This window comes from Varanus komodoensis, unplaced genomic scaffold, assembly GCF_004798865.1.
Source record: "Varanus komodoensis strain SLA01 unplaced genomic scaffold, ASM479886v1 scaffold21, whole genome shotgun sequence".
Lineage (NCBI taxonomy): Eukaryota > Metazoa > Chordata > Lepidosauria > Squamata > Varanidae > Varanus > Varanus komodoensis.
This window is the reverse complement of record NW_025335589.1, coordinates 11,399,381-11,425,876: the sequence shown is the minus strand read 5'-3', so window position 1 is coordinate 11,425,876 and position 26,496 is coordinate 11,399,381. Positions and strand designations below refer to the sequence as shown.

At 42.1% G+C, this 26,496-nt stretch overlaps 1 protein-coding gene across 1 annotated transcript in view; it reads right to left on the bottom strand.

Annotated features, from left to right (window-relative positions):
• Positions 1-22,146, bottom strand: part of RXFP1 (relaxin family peptide receptor 1) — a 29,767-nt gene extending 7,621 nt beyond the window's left edge. Inside the window, exons 1-6 of the mRNA XM_044430675.1 lie at positions 22,098-22,146; positions 11,999-12,154; positions 6,327-6,416; positions 5,606-5,711; positions 2,463-2,534; positions 156-242 (exon numbers count right to left, since the gene is read on the bottom strand). Of these exons, the coding sequence (XP_044286610.1) occupies positions 156-242; positions 2,463-2,534; positions 5,606-5,711; positions 6,327-6,416; positions 11,999-12,154; positions 22,098-22,146 (560 nt within the window). The remainder of the gene's footprint in view (positions 1-155; positions 243-2,462; positions 2,535-5,605; positions 5,712-6,326; positions 6,417-11,998; positions 12,155-22,097) is intronic.
• Between the last annotated feature and the right edge of the window lie 4,350 nt (positions 22,147-26,496).

Genomic DNA, 26,496 nt, shown 5'->3' with positions numbered 1-26,496 from the left:
TACTGTGCATTGCAGTTGACCCTCTTTGGTCCAAATGAATTGCACAGATTTGAAACTTTTATCTGGAATGGATAGGAGACACTTCTTGTTCATGCATGTGGCAGAAAACTCACTGGATTTATGGTTAACATTTCAAGTTTGGGGCACAGAACTACAAGGGATATACATACAGCTTTGTCAGATTGTAGAGTCCCCTGAAAGCGTTTCCTGACACAATGCTGATGTTATTGTTTTGAAGAAACCTGTGAAGGTAATGATGGTAGTACAGCATTAAAAATAGTGTCCACAGTCTGGACACAAAATATCTACCATGAAAATGTTTCATTTTAGTTTAGAATCTTGATTACACATTCAAGATCAAGCCATCCCAGAATACTTCTCATAACAAGGAAAACTATATTGTTGATGGGAAAAATTATTTCCTCTCAGCTACAGTGAGAACTACAGCTAAGCTCAGAGGAAACAGAAAAGTGTGAGGGGAGTTGTAGATAGTGCACAAGTTTTCATGATTGTCACAGGGCATTATGGCTTGTTTGATCATCATGACATCTGAACCAAATGTAGGGTTGGTTGTTCTGATGGTTAACAAGCCACCACCAGCCCCCCGTAGGGCCCATAGGGAAATACCCCGGATGTGAGCAGTGGTGCAGCTAGGAGTAGACCATGGGTCCAGAGTCCAGGACCCAACCCTCAACCCTCTTCACAACTGACCTGCCAGAAAATAGAAAGTGCAGGAAGATATTACATTTTATTTTAATTATGTTATTCCTGTAGCACTATGATAGTGCTATGACTTAAGTTAGTTTAGAATGAAACTGCACATGTTCAGAGTATTTATTTACTTATTTATTTTAACTAGGGTTGGCATACAGGTTTGGGATTGTTATTGTTCTAACGTATTTGTGGGGGGCAGGATGGGAGCTGGGATAGGATGGGAGCTCATTCACATGCAGCTAGCAGTGAACTGAGGTCCTCTAGTCCTGCCTTTGCAGCCAAAGCACCTGTTCCAGGTGCTCCCTTCAAACAAACCAGAAAATGCATCTTTCCTTCTGATCTGCACCTAGGCTAGGTAAAGAGGCTTAGCCTAAGGCTTTGGCTATTGTCACACTGTCTTCTACATCTTTCTGCCCCTATTGCAGTCCTCATCACTTTGCTATGGGCAAAGATTAGCTTCTGACCAATAAGTCTGGGAAGACTGCACCTAGAGATGTGAGGTGTTCACTTCCCTTCTAGCAATATTTGTTAGTTGAATGGCCTTATATTTTTCATCAGCTGGAAACATTGGACTGAACCCATTATAAAATAGGTGGGAGTAGGATTTTTGCTCTTCACTGAGAGATTCCCATCATGGATCTCTTCATGGCCCAGCTCAAGTTAAGGACTGGCATACCTACCACACATCCAGGTTGCAAAAGCAGCCCATGATATTGGGCCTCACCACAAGTGAGCCTGTGATTCCTGCTACCCCATCCTTGTTCTCCCCATCATATGGACTAGGATGTGGTATTGGTCAGCAACTGAAATCTATGCCCTATTTTGAGATTCATTCCCTATGCCTGCAAAAGTCTTGTGAGCTATAACCAAAGGAAAAAAATCATTTAAGTTTGTATGAAGGTCTTGGTATGCATTCCCATCCTGCCCCATACTGTGTGGACAACAACATAGTCTTGCGTCTCATTAACAAGTCTATCATGGGATAAGTTGCATCTTGCCATTAGATGCATCTCTCTCTCTCTGCACACACACACCATTAAATTCTTTAATAGGTATGTAAATAAGGACTTATTTCAGAAGTAGTCACATTTAATTCTAATTTAATCATGATTAAATAAAAAACTTATTCAAATAGGGTCATGATGAAAGACTACCCATCCATATGTAAATTGTTACAATGTCTAACTGAACTTAGATTTACTTCTTTTATTTTACTGCTGCTTCCTAAATGGTACTTTTAATAGGATAGATTGTAAGATCTGCCTTAGAATAAGCATACTGCAAATAAGGAGTCTGAATAACTAATGTTGACCATTAAGAGCTTAGGCTTCAAACACTTATTCAACCACTACAGTTCTCCTAGGAGTTTTCAAATTCAAATCTCATCTCTGTGAGTACATCTTGTCAATTTCAGTATGGTTTATATGTATTAGATTCACAATTCTGTAGTGTGGTACCATGGACACAGAAGTAAGTCCTATTGAATATAGGCTTGCTTTCAAGTAAGTGGGTAAAGATTGCTGCCTCAGGGTGAGTTCACACCATTAGTTCAACAAAAGGAAAAATGGAATAGAGCTATTCATTCCTTAGCTGTTGGAAAATTGTTCTGCAGCAAGCCAGACATTAAAATAATGAACCCATAGTTCTGTTTAATCACAGGAGAAATATAAGCAGTGAACTCACCCTTAAGTACTACATCATAAAAATGATGCAATAGTTTGATATTTGAAATTAAAGTGCTGTCTTACAAGTATTTAAGATCCTGATATTTTTTGAAACCATTGGCCACAAGCTTTCCCAGCAGATTCCTTTGTAGAGACCTGCAAACACGAACAAACAAATAAAATGAATGGGAAGTAGCATACACCACAGGCCTTCTAAACATAAATACGTCTGAGTTAGCCTCCATTTTAATGACACTAAGTCACACAATTCATAGGCATTTTCATAAAATAAATTACCTCACAGTAACTGATTTCATTGTTTGTTCTACCTTAGTGCAAACCACTGTAGGAGCAGAAATGTTAAAGAATGGGATACAAATGATTGAAATAAATGTTATCTTGTACATAAAGTACAAGAGTGTACATGGTTGTACGTCTGGTTTTTCCAACAGTAACACTTCCAGTCACCTCCATGGTACTCTGCCTAATGGGAAAACAGGTGGGAAACAGCTTGTCCACCCTTTCCTCTTTGCTGTTCTGCTGATGTTAGCTTATTTCATTAGTAAAGCTAGAGTGATCCTCTGCATATACTTCACTACCAAATGCAACAGGTTAAGAGCACACAGTCCTAACCATGCATAGGTTTGCACTCAAAATCACTCACACTAAGAGTGATCAAGAAAGGTAACATTTTCCTCCTGTTTCTGTAGTCCCTGTCAGTGTGAGCCACTGCTTCTTTTCCTACCACTGCTACACTAAATACAAAATAATTGCTGAGCACTGACATGTTCATGGGGTTGAAGAATATTGAAGAACATCACCTTTCAGATTGTGTGAATTAACGTTAAGAATTTTCTGGAGTTAGTTGTGTGATGTGTACAACAAGTAACTGTGAAGAACCCCAGTATTCTTTACATTCAGTAGCTCTTGAAGCCAAGTCTTTGTTTACTTTTTCTGCACTTAACCAAAAGGAACCCTAGAGGGCCTCACAGTACTGCGAATATTTTGTCAAAGAAGGATGAGATTTTCTTAAAGCATCTTGTTATTGTGGTGCATGAGACAATTACTCTTTCATGACTGGAGTGAGTTTACAGTACACTCAGCACTAAAGGAGCATACAAAAATTAATCTAGTTGTGTGTAAAAAGAACAAGCCCAAATTAAACAATTACAATCTGAATCTTTGCTCATATAGAAAATAATACTTTTAATCACATGTTTTCAAAGGGAGGAAGTCACCAAAACCATTGCCAAAGTTCTCTGGTCCTTGATTATCAGAAAATTCCTATTTTCCTTGAAGCTGGTGTGTGTGTGTGTGTGTGTGTGTGTGTTCGTTCAACAGACTGATTGACAGCACAGTCCTATGCATATGTATATTCTGAACTAAGTCCTAGTGGCCTGGTTTGAATACCATTACAGCCCATGGGTTGTTTAACACATGGGTTGTCAGAGACAAACGGGAGCACACAAGCACACTATCTCTGTCATGCTGGTCACTTCTATTTTCACTTAACAAGCTGTTCATATGACGTTTGTGTGATATCTGAACCCAGTTATTCTTGGTTGTTGACAACCCAGGGTCAACCTAGAAACCTAGAATACATTGTTGCATTACCTCTGAATTGTTTAACTCCTAAGTGTCCCAGAGTGTTCCAGCTAAGATACATGCTTCCAACTTATGAATGGACCAATCATAGGTGCTTAATTGAAAACAGAAGGGATAAGCTCATTGGAGATGGGATGCACATTAAACAAGACAGGTTGCTTTTGCACATGAACCAGGTCATTGAGATACTTCCAATGTTCTGCACTTCATGTTTACACTAGTTTTGACAAATTATTTTGCTTTTTCTTTTGTTCAGGGGATAATGTCAAACAAACTTTGTATTCACAGTGTCTCAGACAAATGGTTCTCTGTTTTAGCTCTAATGAGCTGTATTTAAGGACACAAACATATAAGGAAAGCTCAGCTGAACCAGACCAATCAAGACCATCATCCTGATTTCCATCTCAACCAAACAGAATTTTATGGGAAACCCATCAGCAGAACATATGGGCAACATCCATTTCCCATCATTGTTCCTTAGCAACTGGCATTCAGAAACATGCTGGCTGTAATCCTGGAGACAACATATTGCTATCATGACTAATAGCCACAGATAGCCCTCTCCTTCCTGAATTTGTCTAATCCCCTTTCGGAGCTATTTAAGTTGGTGGCTCTCACTACAGCTTGTGGCACCAACTTTCATGCCACCCATTTGCCTTGGGATGCTTCGAGCTGAGGGATGTTTTATACAATCACCCTGTCTTATCCATAGAATTTTAGTGTGCATGCACCCTTCCTAATTGTGTCTTTCATTTGCAACCGTACTCTGCTTTTCCCTTCTTTTTCCTCACCAGAGAAAATCTGTTAAGGAAAGATGGAATTGCTGCACAATGTTTTCTTATTGGTTACTCATGGAGCAGTCTGTCTGGAAACACCCTTAGGCAGGGTTCAGATTCACCTTGAAGCAACAGCTGAGCAACTCTTTTTTTGCCCCCATGACCTGAATTCTCTCACTCTTTTAGGAATCATTACAAAAGATTTAAAATAGTTTAGATATTTATAGCTTAAAAACAAGGCATTTAGCAACATCATGGTTTTCTAGAAAGGTATTAACACTTCTAGGTAGTAGAGAATGTTTAAGGAGAAAAGAGTGTGCAGTACATGAACTGGAACTATCTAGTCTAGCTTTTGCCAGGAGACTAAATGCATCTTTGTTGGCAGGGCAGTGAGAAGGACCTTCCCCATATTGTTGCCAATGCAGGTCACACACTGCTTGCACCTAAACCCTGACAAAACAGGGCTCTATGTTTGTTTCAGACATAGAAACTGACTCAGGCTGTTTGATTATCCATCCTGGTATTGTTGACTGAGACCAGCTTTGCACAACTGCAACATGGTTAACAAGATACATGGCTTCTAAACCCAGATATTCCAGTAAGGGCAACTACAGAAATCCTGTCTGTATGTGAGCAGCATGCATGGCCAAGGGAAAAAAAACACCACCACCACCACAACTTATTTCCATCTCTGATCATGCAAACCAGCCTTCTGACCAGCAGAGATTTTCCCAGATTCTTCCTTCTCTCTAACTGGAGATGCTGCGGATTAAACCTGGGACTGTCCTTGTGCAAGGATGTGATTGATCACTGAGCTACACATCAGCACATTCTTTCTTTACTTACATCATAGTTATATTTGAGGACACTGAAGGCACAGTATGCAAACCAGCATCGTCGCAGTCTAGCTCTAACCCCCGACACAAACACTGTGTTGGCAAAGACTCAACCACTGGATATCATGGATGGGGCAGATGTTGCAGTGAAAAAGAGGAGAGAAGACAGAAATGGTAAAAGACAATAATACTGCTTAGTATAGTAAAACCATTAATTGCCTTCTCCGATATATACTTATCCTTGAGATCCTCTTCAGTGGATGGTCTGGTTCCCCCACCTCACAACACACACAGGAAAATAGCAGGCATGGGAGAGCAACATTACAGCAAGAGAAGAGCATCCCCTTCCCACAACATCATGGTCCTAGTTCAGCTCTAGCTTCTCTGCACTGGATCTTTGAAAAAGAAAAATCAGGCAAACCACAAGCTGCCCCAGATGGCTCGTCATATCATGCTAACATGCCAAGGGCTTATATATAAACATGTACAAACTTACAGTTCATATTTCCTTACAGAGATCTTTTTTTCACTTGAGCAATGTGGTTTCAATTAATTGTAAGCTAGATAGTTTCTTCAGCTATATACTGCAAAGTCTTTCTAAAACAGAATCAAAATGTGCACGTATCTATTGAAACTTCATTGTGTTTTACTTTCAGTGGCTGATGGCATTCTTTCAGAAATTAATGGTTGTAGCTTTTCCTATTACACAATTTAATTCTCTTTGTACTCACAGCACTCATCAGTCTCCACTTCAGAAGCATCTTGGGAAATCCTTATATTGTAAATTGCATCCAGCTGTTGAGACCATCCACTATTATCACCTAAAAATATACAGAAGAAATATTTAAATTCTTGTTGTTTTAAGCTATACAAACTCCCAATATATGCTAGTGTTGCTTTCAGACAGAGGATGGCTAGCACTGCCAAAATGAAGGTTGTGTGCAGCAATTCCATCTTTTTCTCCTTAATGGATTTTCTGTGGGAAGAAAAAGAATGCAAAAAGCAGTGGGGAAATGTGAGATCTTTACAATCTGGACTCTTCATGAAATTCTGTGAATGAGGTCAATCAAGTATACCATAAAAGCCACGTCTGGAAATCTAGCTACAGCGTTGGTATGAGAAAAGTCTTCCTCCTTGAACCTTCTTTGCGAGAACAGCTAGAAGGCTCAATCCAACTAAAGGTCTTCCAATCAAGTGTAACTGAAGCAAGTAGGAAATGTGCAGGAAATGTGCAGAGCTGCTGCTTTGTACCCCAATACAGACTTTCAATCTCTTTCTACAGACAGAGACAAAGCAATCTCAACTGTTCCTGCTGGTCATTCCCCTCCTTTCTCTTAGTTTGGCAAGCAGGTTTCAGGCATGCCACTAATTGAAATTGCACCCATTTTGATTTCACGGCCAGGAACATGCATTGCAGGCACCCTGTGCAGATAAATTCTTCTGAGGGGGAGCACTGAAACAGGAACAGCATATTATAGTCATAAATAACATGCCAATATCTGATTGTACAGATTTGGTATCATACACTGATTAGATTAGACTAGAAGGCATTTCCCCAGCACTGCCAAAAATTAATAGCAATAATAATGGGCTTCTGACTTCAGTAGACTAGCAAGCAACTTAGATTCCCGAACTGTTATTTTTTCCCATAAAGACTTTTTTTGCTGATGGGTTGTTTCCAATTAGTAGAAAAGCTTTGCATGACCAAAGTGACCTAAGGGCAGAAATCTTCTTCTGTTTGTGCAAGACTTCAAGATCATTTTATGGACACATTAAATATGTTTGTGTTGTTAAATAATTTAATAAAACATAGCAGGATGGATCTTGTAGCAGGATACAGTCAATAAAACACTTTGGCATAACTGCTCAAAGAACTTCAGCTATTGGCAGTGCAAAAATGTAAGTGGTAATAATAATATTAATAATATAACACAACCCATATCATTGCAAGCATCATCAGTCAAATCAACATTAATAATCATCATCAAAAATCAACCTTAATAACCCAAACAAACAAATCAAAGCCAAGCTGTAGTCATTAAACAATCAAAGCCCAGTTAAACAGCATAGGGGTTGACTTTGTGCTGAAATGTGCTGAAATAAAACCAATGTTGGTGTCAACTGAGCCTCTGGAGGCAGGTATTCCATACCAAGCTGCTACAGCCAAGGTGCTGTCTTCCGCATTTCCCCATAATGCACAGCTCCTAATGGTGGGATGCAGATGTGAGCCACCTTGTCAGCCATTTAGATGTAGGTAGGAAAGGCACTTCCTCAAGGGTCCTCCTTTCCTCAAGGACTCCACCTTCTCACCAACTACTTCTCAATCTTCCTCCTGTTTCTCATTGCTACAGTTTCCTTGCTTGACAGGCATAGAGCCATTGAACAAACATTGCTCCTTATCCTCACCACCAGCATTGTCTGGGCCAGAGGGAAAGCAGGTGAACAAGCAAGTTGCAATGATGGTGAAGAAGAACAAATCCAGTGGGCTCTATAAGTGGGCACTTGCGGAGATGTGGGCCCTAGGTTGGCGCCCAGCCATACTTACCTTTGATGCTGGCTTCTCAGCCATTCAGGGGTCGAATGTTATCTTGAACATGTTATGGCCTGGATCCTACCTGTTCATCCTCCTTGTTTCTTATACTATGCCTCAATCCCACTACTATATATATATGACTGAACCGAGGCATCAAGTTAAAATGCTTGGATTTTCTTGTGTAGTATATAAAGAGGGGAACTGGTTTTCTGCCAAGGTTGAATTCTCTTACTATACATTTGCCATAATCTGTAGTTCTGCCCCAAGGAAATAGGCTTTGAGGAGCTATGCTAGCCCAGTGCTATTAAATCCAAGCTTTCACAATTATAACAACATCCTCTTCCCAGAGTATAAATCCTTGTTCATCCCCATAGTATCCTTCAGAAAATTAATAGACCAGTTGTGATGGTGATAAAGGTAAAGGTAAAGGTTTCCCCTTGACATTAAGTCCAGTCATGTCTGACTCTAGGGGGCGGTGCTCATCTCCGTTTCCTAGCCGAGGGAGCCAGCGTTTGTTCACAGACAGTCTCCATGGTCATGTGGCCAGCATGACTAAACACCGAAGTGCACAGAATGCTGTTACCTGCCCACCAAAGTGGTACCTTTTTATCTACTTGCATTTGCATGCTTTCAAACTGCAAGGTTGGCAGGAGCTGGGACAGAGCAACAGGAACTCACCGCGTTGTGCAGATTCGAACCGGCAACCTTTCGATCAACCAGCCCAGCAGCACAGCGGTTTAAACCACTGCGCCACCTGCAGTCCTGTGATAGGACGCAATAAAAACTAACTGAGGCATGGTGAGAAGGAAGGCACTTAGGATATAAGGACATAAGAACTTAAGAGAAACCATGCTGGATTGGTCCATATATGCAGTGGCAAACCAGCTGCCCACAGGATTCCTTAAGCAGGATGGGTGCAAGACCTCATCCTGCCCAAGCTCCTCAGCAACTGGTGTATGCAGGGATGCCACGTCTGGTGAAGGTGGTAGCACATAGCCAGCAAAGCTAATAGCCACTGATAACCCCCTCTCTTATGAATCTGTCCAATCCCCTTTTAAAGCCATCCAAATTGGTATCCATTGCCACCTCCTGTGGCAGTGAATTCCATAGTTTAACTATATCTGTTCCTTTTATCTGTCCTAAACCCCCCACCAATCAGCTTCATGAGATGACCCTAGGTTTGAGAGTTATGGAAGAGGGAGAAAAATCTCTTCTTTTCCACTTTCTCTGTGTCATGCATTATTTTAAACACTTCTGTCATGTCTCCCCTTACTCACTTTATACCATGTCAGAAACGAGCCTCATTTGTGGGGTGGGGGGAATCCCAGCATTTCCCAGCCAGGTTGTACCAGTCCCAGCTGTGGATGCTGTGAGCTGAAGGCCTTTTTTCTGATAAACATTCATAGACTTGTGCTCTTAGAAACCTTTTAATTGTTTTTGTTGCAGCTACATCCACAAACATACATAGCTGGCTGTGTCAGCCTTCTGGAACCTGGTGCTTCCTAAATTTGTGGACCACGAATCCCAGCATTCCTGGCCATTGGCTGTGCTGGCTGGAGCTGATGGAAACTGATGTCCAAAGTATTTGGAAGGCAGAGCATCGGGAAAAGTAGAACTGTGGATTTTCCTTTCACCAGACACCAATCTTTCTAGTATTTTAGAAGTCTGTACAAGTTGCCTTACAGAAATGTGCATTGCGCCCTTGTTCTCTGTTCTTCTCTCGTGACATGATAATTCTAGTGCAATAGTGTGGTCCTCTGCCAAGAAGGATTTTTGCTGAATGACAGTAAAAGTAGTGGGGTGGGAAATTGCCTTGTGGGTAATCATGAAGATCATTCTCAAAGAAGGAGTTAGGAGGCCATTTTGAATTGCTGAAGTCTTTCCAAAGTGGCTGGTGCTCCTGCTTCACACTGGGAGCAGCTATTTGTGTCTTGGAGCTTCTGAAGTGCAAAGTGAAGAACGGCTGAAGGGTGGGCCAGATGAAACATCAACACAAACAGGATGGATTGACCCTGTGACATTCCAGTCCTCTGCCTCCAATTGGCATGGCTGATTTAGATTTTTCTTACATAGTATCTTAAGGCTTGACCTATGCCCATTTATATGACAGTAAGCCCCACTGAACTCTGTGGCACTTACTTCTGTGTAGATCTTTATAGAATTGCAATGTAAGCAAAGGCAAAGCATCACGCTTTGTTAATTACATAGCATAAAGCTGATCTTCATTTTCTTTTTACTTTTAAGTAAGTGTGCAGGCCTATGATCTGGATCAGGATCACTACATGTGAGTAGGGTAGGTTTAAATCTTCTAACCCATCCACTTACCTGCTCAAGCTCAACCACCTTATATTAAATAGGTTTCTCCAATGATGTAGCACATGCACTTGTACAAATATTGGATGTGGAATGGTTCTAAGAGCCTGCTACTCTAACAGGATGCATTTAAATGCTGGTGGCAGTGCTTACGTGGCCCCACAGCCAAACTCTCAACTGCATTTCAAGTTGCTATATTGCTATGGAAAACATAGATTTTCCAGCAATCAAAAGAACATAGAGTGCTTCCATGGATATAGGAGACCCTCTTCTTCAGGAAGTTTTCCTCCAAGTAGAGAAGGACTGGACTTGGTGATGGAGGGGACAAGCCTATTGTGCTCCCTGTCTTCCCAAGTTTAGTATGCATATATTGGGAATGTTTGAAAATGCTCAGTAATCAATGTCTAGGCTCAGGGAACTAGAATGCTTTCAGTAAGGAAAGATCAGTCCAAAATTAAATTACCCCATTTATTTTAAACAACTTTAAATAAATGACTGAAAGATGTTCCTACTAGAGCCTAGGACATTTTTTGTTCCTTTTCTTATCTAAAGAAAGGTTCGCCCATTTACCATTCCAGACACATCAATAAGCAGGTGTCACAGAAATAGCACCATACATTTCTATAACCTTGAACCATTTGCAATGCAACTGTCACAACTTTCCATTTACTACAGCAACTCCTTAAATATGCATCATAGCTGATGTTAATATATTCAAGATAATAATTTAATTTTAATATCCCCATGCTTGAATTTTTAGATGATTCATTCATTCTGTCCTTTGAATGCTGCCCTTTATTTGTGTTCCCTTAACATCAAAGAGGACATTATATACTTAATCAAGCTTTTTAAAAAAATCAAAGCATTTGCCTTTTCCCATGACGTATTCAATGAAGCCCTACACATATTCACACAACCCTAGGATCACTATAATGATCTCACACCATTATAGGACTCCATTGTGTGTAAAGCACTTCTGACAAAACTCAACATATGTAAATTTTAATTTGTAAATAAAGTTTGCTGATTATAGTTAAAGTTTGCTGATTATAGTTAAAATGTTACACAGCTTTATTCAGACACAAGTCTGGACCAGTGAACCCAGTGCAATCCTGTACAAATTACTTGAGAGTAAGCACCATTTAACTCAGTGAGAGTTACTTCTTAATAAACATGTATAGAATTGCACTATGAAAGTGTGTTTTATTCCCAAGCATGATGGCCACTGTTTTAGTGTTTAGTCACTAACAAATGCATCTTTTTGTTTGTTTGTTATACAGATCTTTAATAGAGCTAAACTTTATGTATCATTTCATTTCCATTTTTTCTATATGCTATTAAAGGAAAAAGAGGGAAAGAAGCAGCAAATACCAAAACAGCCCTCTCTTGTTCTTAGCAAATAGCTATGGAACTGATTTTAGAATCATACTAATTTAATCATCTCTGTTATACAACACAGATGCTAACAGGATGTTTAAAAAATAATGTACTTTGCCCAAACACACACAGTTTTGCAAATGGTCACTAGAACCTCTGTCATACCAGTGGTGAACTTACCACAGTCATCTTCATCAGCCTGATTTCCACAGTCATCTATCCCATTGCAGTGGAGCAGCTGCGGCAAACATTTTGTGATATTCCCGCAAGGGAAGTAGCCGAGAGGACATGTAACATCAAGTCCAAAATCATGAGTTCTTGAAGCAGCATAAACAGCTATTTAAAACAATAAACAGAAACCTATTTTTCAAAAAAAGTTTCTCAATAGACTGGGTTAGAAAGTTTAATAAAACCAAATGTAACTTTCACTCCTCTTAATATATGATCTGTATTCTCGGCTGGATGTACCTTCAGGGGAGGCTTATGACTCCTGTGTGAGTGGACTCCTTATCCATAGCAACTTGTATTTTGAGCTTTATCAGAGTTATCCATGGCACTGAACTCCACCCCCAAAATAGGTTCACCAGCACAGACAACTCCTATGAAACTCAAAATAAAAGCTGCAATGGATTAGGTGCCCTTCTGACCCAGGCATCACCAGCCTCACTTGTTTATCTTGGCAGAGGATTACACTTCACTTCTTTCTTACTGGAAGCATGGTTATCCACACTGGAAGTGAGGAAACAATTGAACTGAATCACATAATGGTATGAGTAGGAAAGCTGGTGGTTTCCCACTGCTGCTACTAGTTTCACTGCCATAGCTCAGAGACAGTCTATACTTCACACGCACAAGATTTCAGGTTCAATCTCCAGCATCTCTAGGAAAGGCTGGGAAAAAATTAAATCTGAAATCCTTTGGAACTTTTGCTAATCTGTGTGAACAATCTTGAGCTAGTTGAACCTGCTTTAAGGAAGTTTTCTTTAACTCACAAAGACTTACTGCTCACCATGCACTGCTAATTCTTTCTTCTAAAAATGCATTGCAATGCTCTGAAAGCTGCCTATAGTTTTGTGATGGATATTGCACACATGTGCATCAGCAAGCAGCTGATGGAACGATTGACATGGATTTACCAGGAACACAGCTTTTGAGCTATAGATTAAAATGTTAGGGCATCAAAAAAATTAAGTGTGTGTGTGTGTGTGTGTGTGTGTGTGTGTGTGTGTGAAAGAGTTGTCCAGAACATTGTCCTGAGACCAAGTCTTATTCCCACTGTTGAGTACCTGTTACCCTATACCAGCGGTTGGCAACCTTTAACACTCAAAGAGCCATTTGGACCCGTTTCCCACACAAAAGAAAAAAACCGGGAGCTGCAAAACCCTTTTGACATCTAAAATGAAGACAGCACTGCATATATTGTTATTTATTTAGAAAATTTCTATGCTGCCCCATTTGCCGAAGCCTCGGGCAGCTCATGAAACATCAATTAAAATATAATACACTAAAAATATAAAATGAATTAACAATATAAAATAAGTCACCCTGGCCAAAGAATAAAATAAGCAAATAATATTAGCAATTAAAATGACGTTTGAATAAAAAGGTCTTTGCCTGGCGCCGAAAAACAAATAACGACGGCGCCAGGCGGACCTCTCTGGGGAGCGCATTCCATAACTTAGGCGCCACCGGAGAGAAAGCCCTCCTCCGAGTATCTACCCTCCTAATTTCCTTCACGGAGGGTTCCCGGAGAAGGGCCTCTCCCGCAGATCTCAGGGGGTGGGTGGGCGTATGTGGACGTAAGCGCTCCTTCAGGTAACCAGGACCCAAGCCGTTTAGGGCTTTATAGGTCATCACCAACACCTTGAATTGGCCCGGACTTCAATGGGAAGCCAGTGAAGCTGACGGAGGACTGGAGTCATGTGAACATAATGCCCCGTCCCCATCAGCACCTGGCAGCTTTATTTTGAACCAATTGAAGTATCCAGACCGTCTTCAAGGGTAGCCCCACATAGAGCACGTTACAGAAGTCAAGGCGGGAAGTCACCAACGCGTGTGTCACTGTCGCCAGGCAGTCGTTCTCCAGGTAGGGGCGCAGCTGATGAATCAGCCGAAGCTGAAGGAAAGCGCTCCTCACCACTGCTGTCACCTGAGCTTCCAATGAAAGCTCTGGGTCGAGGAGCACTCCCAAGCTGCGGACCTTGTCCCTAAGAGGGAGTGCAACCCCATTCAGGACTAGGTTCAATTCACACTCTCCGAAGCCCGATCCGCCAACCAACAGGACCTCCGTCTTGCCTGGATTAAGCTTCAATTTATTGGCCCTCATCCAGCTCATTACCTCGGCCAGGCACCGGTTCAGCACAGCCACTGCCTCACCTGGATTGGTGGAAAATGAGAGGTAGAGCTGGGTATCATCAGCATACTGATGATTCTGCAGCCCACACCTCCTGATGACCTCTCCCAGAGGTTTCATGTAGATGTTAAACAGGAAAGGGGACAAAATGGACCCCTGCGGTACTCCATGACATAGCTGCCATGGCGCAGAGCCATAGTCCCCCAGCACCACCTTCTGGAATCGGTCATTGAGATAGGAGTGGAACCACTGCAAAGCAGTGCCTCCAACCCCCAATCCCGCTAGCCTATCGAGAAGGATACCATGGTCGATGGTATCGAAAGCCGCTGAGAGGTCCAGAAGAATCAACAGGGACGCACTCCCCCTGTCCTTCTCCCTGCACAGGTCATCGTACAGGGCGACCAAGGCAGATTCAGTACCGTACCCGGGTCTGAAGCTGGACTGAAATGGGTCCAGATAATCAGTTTCATCCAAGAGAGCTTGGAGTTGTCCCGCCACCACCTGCTCCAACACCTTGCCCAGAAACGTGATGTTTGCCACTGGTCTATAGTTAGTGGCCATCTCTGGATCCAGTGACGCTTTCTTCAGGACCGGTCGGACTACTGCCTCCTTTAAAGGGGCAGGTACCCGACCCTCCCTCAGAGAAGCATTAACCACTTCCAAGATCCAGATCCCAATCCCATGCTTGGAATTATTTATTAACCAAGACGGGCAAGGGTCCAATAGGCAAGTGGTGGGATGTACTCGTCCAAGCACCTTGTCCACATCATCAGGCCACAATAACTGAAATTCATCCATTAATTTTGGACCAGACGGCAGCATTGGTGTCTCCCCAGAAACCTCTGAGTCACTAGTAGAGTCTAGCTTGTGATGAATCTGAGCGATTTTCTCCCTGAAATGCTTGGCAAAGTCGTCACAGTGGGCCTTCGAGGGTGGAACCAGATTTTTCTTAGGACCTGGATGAACCAGGCCTTGCACCACTTGAAAAAGCTCTGCTGGATGGCATTTTGAGGAGGCAATGGAAACGGAAATTAAATTCTTTTTCGCCACCCTCACCACCACAGCATAGGCCCGATAATGGGCTCTCAAGTGTGTTCAGTCAGATTCATCCCGTGATCTCCTCCACCTACGCTCTAGCCGTCTCCTAGCCTGCTTCATCGCCTGCAATTCAGGTGTATACCTGGGGGAAGAGTGGGCTCTGTCTGGCAGGAGAGGACGCTTAGGAGCGATCGTGTCAACAGCCCTGGTCATCTCCCCATTCCACAGTTTGACCAGAGCCTTGACAGGAGCACCCGTCTTGTCAGCCAGAAACTCCCCCAGGGCATTCAGGAATCCATCTGGATCCATCCAGCTCTGTGGGCAGACCCACACAATCGGATCTGCACCCTTACAGAGGGAAAGGCCGCTCTTGAGCACAAACCTCACCAGGAAGTGATCTGACCATGACAGGGATGTCAAACATAAATTCCTCACCCTCAGACCACCCTCTTCCTGTCCTGTCGAGAAAACCAGGTCCAGAGTGTGTCCACATTCATGGGTCAGGCCAGTGACATGTTGAGACAGCCCCATGGCCGTCATGGAGGCCATGAAGTCCTGAGCCGCCCCGGTCAGACCAGTCTCAGCATGGAGATTGAAGTCCCCCAGGACCAACATCCTGGGGATCCTCAACACCAGGTCCGAGACGATCTCCGTCAGCTCAGGCAGGGAGACTGTTGGGCAGAAGGGAGCATGGTACACCAACAGAATCCCCAATCTGTCTCGGTCGCCCAACACCAAGTAGAGGCACTCCAGCCCAAGCCTCGAAGGGACTGGAAGTCCCGTGAGGGAGATGGAGGCTCGGTAAACCAAAGCGACCCCCCCTCCCCTCCCCTCTGGGCATGAACAGTGCTGAACCAGATACCCGGGCAGGCACATTTGAGAGAGGGCGACATTCCCCCCCCCTCTCCCGCCCAGGTCTCCGTTATGCAAGCCAGGTCGGCCCCCTCATCCACAATCAAGTTATGGATGAGGGAAGATTTATTGTTGACCGACCTGGCATTGAGCAGCAGCACCGTCAGGCCCGAGGGGAGGTTGACAAGACTACCTGGAACCCTCTGGCTGGGGGCAAAACCAGAAGGAGGGACAGGTGTCAACCATCTGTCCCTCCTTCTTTTACCTTAATGCTATGTATATCTTCATTATGATTATAGTGTGTTGCATTTATGAAATCAATTAACTGCTACCGAGAAAACAATTTTTTATTTCTGCATGCAACAAAAACATTTTGAACTCTGGAAAAAAAAGATGCTGGGTTGAAGGTTACTTTCAAATAAAATACTCAGTGTCTATTTGAGTCCTCCTTGTATTTATGAAATAAAAAGCTGAACTTAAATTATTATTTTTGCTCAGATCAACCTTCCGCATCAGTTCCGAAATGGCTTTTTTTCTCTCATCTCCATCAGGATATTTTACAGCAAAGGCTGTGTGTTTATTCTGGAAATGTCTTCCAATATTCGACTTTTTGTTGTTAGCCAATTTCTCACCACATATTAAGCATACTGGTAAACCAGTCTCAACAGCAGTGAAAGCAACTGAATCTGCCCACGTACCATTAAACATTGTGTTTTCTTCCAAAACTTTTCTTTTCTCGGATTTATCCATGGTTGGCCTACTGGGGGTCCAAAAGCTCAATAAATCCCATGCCGGCGGGTCCCCCTTTCATTTAAAAAAAAAATCAGTAGCCATTGGGAGACAGACTTCTAGTTTTTGCTCACGTCAGAAAACATTGGCAGTCTACTGCAAATCTCCAAGAGAATTTTCCATTAAGTCCAGATCTATGTTTTGCCTACCCTTGGCCAAAATGGCAGATTGCTCCCAAAGTGAAAGTTGAATGTCTTGTCCTTAGTTGGCTGTTTGAACTCAGCAGCACATGAGGGTCCAGGGGCCAGATTATCAACCCCCCAAACCCACCATAGCTCATTCAGCATCACTACAGAAATTACCATCAGAAATGGGAATTGTTGCTGAAACTTGTTAGCAATTGGGTGGTGACCAAAAGGTTCCTTTTTCCTTTAAAACAAGGTGCACACCATATTTTACATATGCTCCTGGAAGCTCCCGGGGAGTAGAAATTTGACCTAAAACAAGGTGTATGGTCCCATGTACATTATTTCAAAATGAAAGCGCAGCTTTTTACAGTGGGGGCAATTTAGTGGTGGAGGCAACAGCTTGAGGGTGATGGTGGGGAAAGCAATGGGCTGTGTGATGCCTACTCCTGCTTAGACCTTGATCCCATCTCTGCCCCACTCTAGACTTTGTGACTAGCACAAGCCAAGTCATAATAAGCTCTGTCTCATTTTTCCAGCTATGAAAGAGGAATAATATTAACTTTAATGGATATGTGAAGGAGACTAGGACAATGATATACTTTGTATGCTGCAAGGACTTTATCAATGGTTAATAACATCTTATTCTATTTTAGGCATTCCAAATTGCCCTTAGTTGCCTTTATGCACTATCCATGCACACAAGACTATTGCTATTTATCCTTTGAGTTTGATCACAGTCAATATTGCTTTATTTTGGAAGCATTTGTTTATTTTTAGTAACGCTCTAGCCCAGTGGTGGTGAACCTGTGGCATGTGTGCCACAGTGGGCACACAGAGCCCTCTCTGTCAGCAAGCAAGCCATGTTGCCCCAGCATTGCCCCAGCAATCAAGCATCGGATAACAGCGTACATACAGCCCATTTGCATGCTCGGAAAGGAGTAGTGGTGCCAGGCAATGATGTCACAAGCCTCATCTCAGTAGCTGCAACTCACCAGAGCTTTCACATGGCTGGTCAGTGCACTGCCAAGGACATATATATTTGCTTGGACTGGCTGTGAGTTGTTTTTTTTTTTCTAATCTAAAACCTCAGTTTTCAGGTTTTATTGCAGTGTTGGCACTTTGCAATAAATAAGTGGGTTTGGGGTTGCATTCTGGACACTCGGTCTCTAAAATGTTCACCATCACTGGGTTAGGGTTGGAAAAATGAGGTGTCCTGGTATGATTTTGATGGTTGGAATGTGTTTAGGATGGGCGGAAATGTTGAGCAGTGCAGAAAAAGCTACTCTAGGAAGGCTTTTTCAAAATCACCCCTTTCAATGGAACTTTAGCCCTATATTAGGGTTAGGGGTGTGCACCAGGGAAGGGTTAGGGTTGGAAAAATGAGGTGTCCTGGCATGAGTATTTTAATGGTATTTTACCCCTATATTAGGGTTAGGGGAGTGCACCAGGGTAGGGTTAGGCCAGTGGTGATGAACCTATGGCACATGTGCCACAGCGGGCATGCAAAGCCCTCTCTGTTGGCATGTGAGCCAAGTCGCCCCAGCATCGCCCCAGCAGCCGAACATTGGATTACAGTATACACAGGGGCCATGCGCATGCTCAGAAAGGAGAAGCAGCGCCAGGAGATGACGTCACGAGCCGTGACTTGAGCCGTGACTCAATTGAGCATTCACATGACCAGTCATTGTGCTGCCAAGGACACACACACACACACACACACACACATATATTTGCTTGGACTGGCTGTGAGGTGTTTTTTTCTAAACCAAAACCTCAGTTTTCAGGTTTTATTGTAGTGTTGGCACTTTGCGATAAATAAGTGGATTTTGGGTTGCAGTTTGAGTACTTGGTCTCTAGAAGGTTCGCCATCACTGCTCTAGCCCCACAATGCCAGGCAGGGATTATTCTAAATCTGTATCTGGTACATTTTTCTTTGTTCATGTTTAGTCTAGAGCAGGTGCAGGGAACCCAAGTCAGATTGGGAACCTATTACATTGGAGATGGGGAGTGCGGGGTTGAGGTCTGGACTGATGATCCTGTACCTACTTTAGCGAAAAAAAAGATAAAGCTACTAGATAGCAATAAGACATATCCATTAGACACAGATTTAAAGTAATATCCATGCCTCACTGTCATTTGCTTGCAGGACTATTTAGAACTACCAAGGTGATAACGTGCCTTGCAAATTAAAATTTGGAGAATTTTTTTTCTATTCATGATATGACTAAAGTTTCTTCAGAGGCATTTTCACTTGATTATTTAAAGATGGATGGATGATGTTTCACTTTCTCCCTCATCCAGATTTTAAAAAACATAATTTCTTTTTATCCTGTTTATGAAAAAAGCAATGGGAGTTCTAACCCTCCTGAACCAAATAAATTTTCACTCATCCCAGAAATTCTAACTATACCATAGCAGATGTTTTCCATGCTGCTAGCCCTCTATGTCTTCCAGCAATTTTTGTTTTTCCTACCCCTGATCACATGCATAGTACATAGTTCAGTGTTTTGCATGCCAAAGAAAAGGCTTAATATGCAGGCATTTGAACTCTTGGTGCATTTGACCTCAATTGGCAGTGCTGCATTTGCAATGGGAGTAAGGGAGGAAAGGAACCTTCATATTTGTTCATATTTATGGTGTACATTCAGTGAAGTGGGCTTGTTTCCCCCCCTCCCTCCCTCCCTCCCAAAAATAAACTGAATCTGGGACATGTAGAAATTCTCTTTGAGGTCTTGTTTCATAATCCAGATATGCTTCTGAGACATTGCTGTGGTTCAATGCCATTGAATCAAGGGGGAAAAAATCAAGTTTGTTTCTCACTAGAAACAAATGAGCCATTTCCACACCTACTAACCAGGAGCTCCACACACATTATAGGGAAGGTAAGCCTCCAGAACCCATGAGATCACAGGTAATCTATCACAGGAAGCACTGATAGTGCAATTTAGGTATGAAGTCAGGGCTGTCCTGCCCCTGTTGGTCCTGATGTGGTCACAGGAATGACCATTTATACAACGGTGCTTCCTTGTTTCTAAAACTAACTGAATTAATAATCTGGATTTGGATAGGCAAATGCAGCTCCCTTCTGTGAGCTCTGCCCATTCTGGAAACTAGTGTTCCTACTCATTTTGGTTAAAAACACAAAAGACCCATTGTAGGATTGTTTGCTTCAGTGAGCATGTTGGCACAATAGGCTGAATGGACAAATTGGATGAAATGCTACATTAAATACACAATAGGAAGGTGTACACATCCACTCCTCTTCCTCACAGAGAGACGCCACAGCATGCTGTATTTGTGAATGATCTGTGATGAATGGGTTGCTCCCTCCACTGGTTATGTTTAGGAGAACTCAGCTATGGTCCAAGTTGTCTGTAGGCTTTTAAATGAATATGCTCTAGCTTGCATCCTTCCTACCACTGGGCAGCCACCTGTGTTGTGCCTTATCTGTTGCATCCTCTGCTTTGATTCTGTTCCTGAGGTAGCATTCCAGGGGCAACTGTAGAAATGGCACTTTGATTTTTCAAACCGCAGTTAGAATATAACTCTTACACTTTCATAATCAGCAAAAAATTGGTTCTGCTCCATAGTCTCCTTCCAGAACTCTTTTAAGCAAAGTGTTACTTAGAATTAGAAGTGAATTAGTGATTTGATCAAGCTAAGCAGGTTTGAGTCTTTCTAGAGCCTGGATGGCAGACCAGCTGTGAACTCCAAGAAAGGATATACAGTAAATAGAATAAGCACATTTGAATTATTTGTATGCTAGCATCTTTTGAATTTCAACCTAGAAGTGTATCACATCATTCTTGTTTATTTTTATTGCCTGCCTTTCTGACTTTTCAAAATAGAATGTTGCAGGAAATATAATATTTGCACATTGTGCAGACCCAGAATGATGTCTTAAATATTTGTGAGTTTGGATTTTATTTATTAGATTTCTATCCCATCCATTAAAATATTAAAACAAAAATGTTAAACTTCACAAGAAAACAGTTGCTGGTTTAAGAAATAGCCATAAGGCCTTGCACTTCTTCTGCTTGAATATTAGTTCATTTACTCTCTATGTTGATACTTGTACTTGAACATTTTCTGGAACTTGGAGGGAAAAAGACATGTTGCTCCACAAATTACTGAAGCTGGTGTATTGCAATAAAACTATGTTTGTGGCTGAATAGTTCATGCTGAATCAGATGGTGAATTGAGCTTTTAGTTGTCAAACGTGTGTACTATTAATATCATCATATTAGCAACATTTTAGCATGTCCAGATTGAGTTCACTACAATTCATGTCAGTGGGTCTATTCTAAGTAGGATTTATATGGCACTGTACCCATAGCTATCTGAGTCTAGTAAAATAATTGAAATAAATATACTGGTCAAGCCTGAATATTTAAGGATTATATACACCATCTCAGCCATTTGTAGTCCATTTAAATTTACCAAACCCTTGTCATGCCAGAGAAAAGCAGGAATTCATATAATCATGCCTCATGTTAGTCCCAGAGATCTTCAAAGGAATTACAAGTTCCTAAAACAATCTCTAATCCTCCCTTTGAAACTAGCAGAATTTTCTTGAAGCTACATAAAAGCAATCAATGAGAAACTTCACATGTGTTTCCATTTGCTTTTACCCCTCAAGGTAAAATAGTTTTTTTTAGTCCTGTGGTGAGAGCTGCAACCAACTGAGCACACTTTCAAATGGAAAATGAAAATTATACAATTCATAAGTTCTTCTAAAAAGCCAACTGTAAAGCTGTCAAAAGCCCCTACCATGCAGTGATATTTAGCTGGTCAAGAAGAGCATTGATATCTGAATGCAGCTCCAGAGTAAATCCAGAGCTGTTTTAAAGGACTGAGATCAGATCTTTTGGCTGAGATCTCAGTGTATTCATCATTAAAAAGATGCTACATATTGGCATTCTAGAGCATAACAGCTGCTGGACATATCTAATGTTTGCATTTTGAAGACATTTGGAATGTCAACATCTCAAAATACCAGGAATTCATCAGAGACGAGTCACAGACTTTTTTTTTCATTTTGTATTCACAGAGAGTAATGAAAAATTGGCTCCTAGAGTTTGCTTCCCATTTCAGTACAGAAAATAGCAAATATACTCACCATTTGCTTCAATTGCTAAGAATATGTAGAGAAAGCAATTGGATGGCATTCCTATTTTGCAGCAGAGAACTAAAGCAGCTCTGTCCCCCAGATTTCATGCAAAAACTCAGCAGTTCCTAATTCCGATTAGGCAGTCTATTTAAGAAGCTTCCCTCCCATCCCTTGCTTCCTCTCATTCTGCTTGCAATCTCCTTCTCACTGTGATCAGTAGCATAGGCATTCACCATCCAACTCAGAAAAAGACAGAGTGGGTGGGGGTGGAAAGTTTCAAAGAACAGACAGTCCCTCCTTGTTTACAGGAGGCTCCCATGTTTTGTGCCCATGACAGACTCAGATTGGGGTGAGAGTACTTAAAAATGCATGCCTTGATCAAAGCTACTTCGGTTAAAACAATCCATCATTTTGATCAATACAGCTCAGACTTTTCTTTTTTTTAACAAAACACCAATTAGGGAATGATCATGGAAGCATATGCTCATTTAACAGGGGCCTATTCTAAATGAAACAATGTTTAAATTTGCACTGATTTTCCTCTGCCTTTTGCTATAAAGGGGAAGTCAATTTACAACTGACAACTTTCTAACTTGGAAAGTGTCCATGGGCAGAACATTCTGTGGGAGAGGAAGCAACTGAGCTGAAGAACCATCTTAATGGGAAGGAATACACTATGCCAGGTCCAGCACCAATGTCATTTTTTGTCTCATTCTGGTGTCTGTGTATGCCTGGAGAACAGAAGGGCTTTGGATCTTCCACATCCACAGCTCTTCTTTCAACAATAGGACAATATACCTTTTTGTTGTCCTTTCTGATGTTGGAGCCTTGGCATTAGACAGGCACCAGATCGGGAACTTCATCTTGTGAAGCTTGATTTCTCTTTCCAGGGGTGGGGGTGGGGGGTTCTTTCTTTCTTTGGAAAGGCAGATCCAAAAATCCTAAAGTCTGTAGGACTTCCTCTAGGAAACACAGGACTGAGCCCTTAAACGCAAGTAAGTGCAATACTGAATTAATTTCATGTATAACAGAGCCAATCATTGTCTCATCTTCACAAGTGGTCAACTACAGTATGTGGGCAGGCAAAGGAATGTATCATATCCAAAAACATTACGAAGAGGAAGGTTTATGTTCAGAAATATTACAAAGCAGTCATGGTTTCTGATATTGTAAATGTAACCTTTCCCTGTGCCGTGATTTTCTTTGCTTTAGGCCCTTATCCCACAGTGCTATTGATTAATTAAAGTCTCTTGGCCCCCTGGATTTATAGGAGTTCCAAGGTATGGATAAGCCCAATAATTGATTTAATGTCTAAAGTTTTAACCACATGAATATTCTTGCTAGAGGGCTATTGTGATCAAAAGTAGCTTTTGATGTAGGAAACAAGAAACTGGCATTCTTTCTCTGCTGTTATGAGCTTCACTCATTCGGCATGAGAATACTGCTATGTGCAGGAAGAATGGAAAGTTCCATAATAAAGATGTATTCTCTGCTAGTCCCTCTGTATTAAATGCAAAGCCCTTGCACTGACATATCTGAAACTTGAGCTAGATTTTGTAGATAAATTTGAAGCTTTTCTCTTGGCTTCCATTGCAGTGCAGAACAAAATAGAATGTACGGTTCACTGGGTCAAATATTCAGATCTTTTCTTATTATGCCTAGATATGCATGGATCCTGTAACCATAGATCCACAGTTTAACTAAGCACTGTGTGAAGAAGGGAATCCTTACTTCTGTTCTGAATTTCCCACTATTTAGCTTCATTGGATGATCCTGGTGTCTAACATTATAAAGCTTAGAAACAAGCTTGATGTTTCCTGGCCAGAAACGGTATCAAAGGAAAAGCCTGCCAGGACCCTTTGCAACCTGACACTACCTCTAATTTCTTTGAGGGATTTTTCCCCTTCCTGGAATACACACAGGGTAGCAAGGAGTTAAGATGGGTTTGTTCCCTATGCTGGTTACTCCAGCATGTCAATCAGCTTTAAGCTTATGTTTTGTTTTGTTTTTAATGAGAAATCCTGTGGGTTGTATTTGATATTGGTTCTACTTAGATTACAATGAATGGGTCTTCAATTAGCCTAACAGCGGATGAAATCTTGTAGCTTTAATAGCTCTGTATGAGGCAGAAAAGAAGTGTCACTTTTCTTTTCATGGAACAGAACCAAGGATTACTTCTAGATTTGCTTTTCTCTTGTGCAATTGTCCAAAAGCTCAAGTAATTTGTTCATAAGCACTTAAGCTTGGGAGAAAAGCCTCAATAAGCCACTTGAACAACTTGCCAAGGACATTATCTGAAGCCTCAAGGGCCAAATACAGCCCCTTGAGGACTTTTAATTGGCCCCAAAGGTGTCAAATCGGAGGTCTCCATAGCTCAGCACTCTCTTTGCCTGCGCATGGGCACTTCTTGGCTCATTGCTCTCCTTTTCTCTTAAATTGGCACTCTTGAAAAAAGAAAAGAGAACCTGTTGCCCAGGCACCATTTTTATATTTTGAACTAGAACAGCTATTTTACCATTCTTCTCAGTTGCAAAAACCCTAGCCAATATTTCTTAGAATTGGCATTTAACTGATTTGAGTGTGCTTCCAAATGGCTGAATCTGAACAGTATAAATCAAGTGACAGTTATTTCCTTATTTTCTATATATCCCACCTTTCTGTCCAGAAAATTGGTATTCATGATGTACAATTAGTATTAGTATTCATTAGTATACAATCAGAAATAAAAATTAAAATAACAATAAAGCCATGCACTAAAACACAGTAAGAACATAACAATAACAGAATAAAGGCAGCACGCAACTTAACAGACCTGCTTCCATGCCAAAGGCTGCTTGACTAAAATTCTTTTTCTGTGAGTCCACACTCTTTTGGCAGTAAATGCTGCAGCCTTAGAGTGGCCAACAAGAAGGCCTTCTATCATATCACCACCAAATGCACCTCTGAAGGTTGCAGTATTGAGAGGAATGTATGCAGCAATTCCATCCTTCCCTAGTTAACATTTTTTTAGGACAGAAAGAATCATCAAGAATCCTTGGAGTGTTTTAAGTGGAAGACAATGGGCACAGCACAGTAAACCCAGGGATGGCTTCTAAGCTACTAGTGAGACAATTTTCCCTGGTCCCCATATGTCCAACAGGCAATCAGGAATACCTGGGTTTGGGGGGTTCTGAATCAACCTCTTCTTTTATTTTCCCCTGCTGGCATCCCAGGGGTCTTCTTGGGAGAATAGATTCCTTTGCAGAGCCTTCACAAGCCTTTCACGCTTACCGTGGCTTGTTGTGTTATTTTAAAAAATGTTAAGAAGAGATGATAAAAAGATGCCTGCCAAAGCAGCTTTCCTGATCTCACATGTTAGCATCCATGAGCTGTACACCTGTATTCCCAGCAGTACCTTGAAAGTGCTGCCCGTGGTTGACAACTCTTCCTTTTGAACTATTTAAAGGGATGGTCCTGAGTGCACTGTTTGTTTGATTGTTTGTTTGTACCTGACTGGCCCCACCTGTGCAAACAAGACTGGTCCGGTTAGCACAAGAGGGGGCCCTGAACCAGGGTGCCTGTTGGCAAAATTCACCTGTACTCACCTGCAGTCAGTGCTTCATCCTCCCTTGAGGAGAGGACAATCACATGTCATGAAAAGGGGCTCTTTCCCCTTTTCACTGCAAAATTACCTGCTTCCTTTGGGGGTGATGAAGTATCCCTGGTGGCCCCCCAGTTTTGAAAGTTTGCCCTCACTGATTGCCTGGAATTTCCAGTGACAGGAGAGAGGCTTTCAGATAATAGTTAAGCCTTGCATGCCCCCCAGCATTGGACCCTCCTCCAGGTTTTGCTACTCCTGAAGGTGCTACCAACTCAGTGTAGATGGCAAAGCTGAGGGCACCAGTGGAGCGTGTGATCAACTCCTTCCCACAAAACCTGGGGTTGGCAAATGGGGTGGGGTGGCCCCCAAGCACCCCTTTCAGCAGGACCTGTGGGGTTTTGTGGGGAGTCATGAGTTGTCCACATTTTGAAAAGTGAAGGTAACCCAGAGGCATGAGCATCTCCCAAATGACCCAAGGACTTGGTGTCAAAGGGTGCTTTTGAGGACCCAGCTCCACTTTGTCCCCAGTGCCTATGGCGTATGCTTTACAAGGTACTGCAGTACTGAAATTTGGCATGGACTCTTGATATTTCCCCATAAGGGTCCATGCCCTGCATTTTTGGCACTCTAAATGGAGGAACAGGGAGGAAGCTGGAGTACCATGTGGACCCCAACCTCCTTCCCTGCCTGGTTCCTGGCATGCACCACGTTCTTCTCTGACAGAATCGTTTCTGCTGCACCTGAGAGGAGGTGGGTCAGGGTCTCCCAACTCCAAGCTTGCAACTCTTATGCAGGCTAGGTCAGACATAGGGATTATGTGCTGAACTG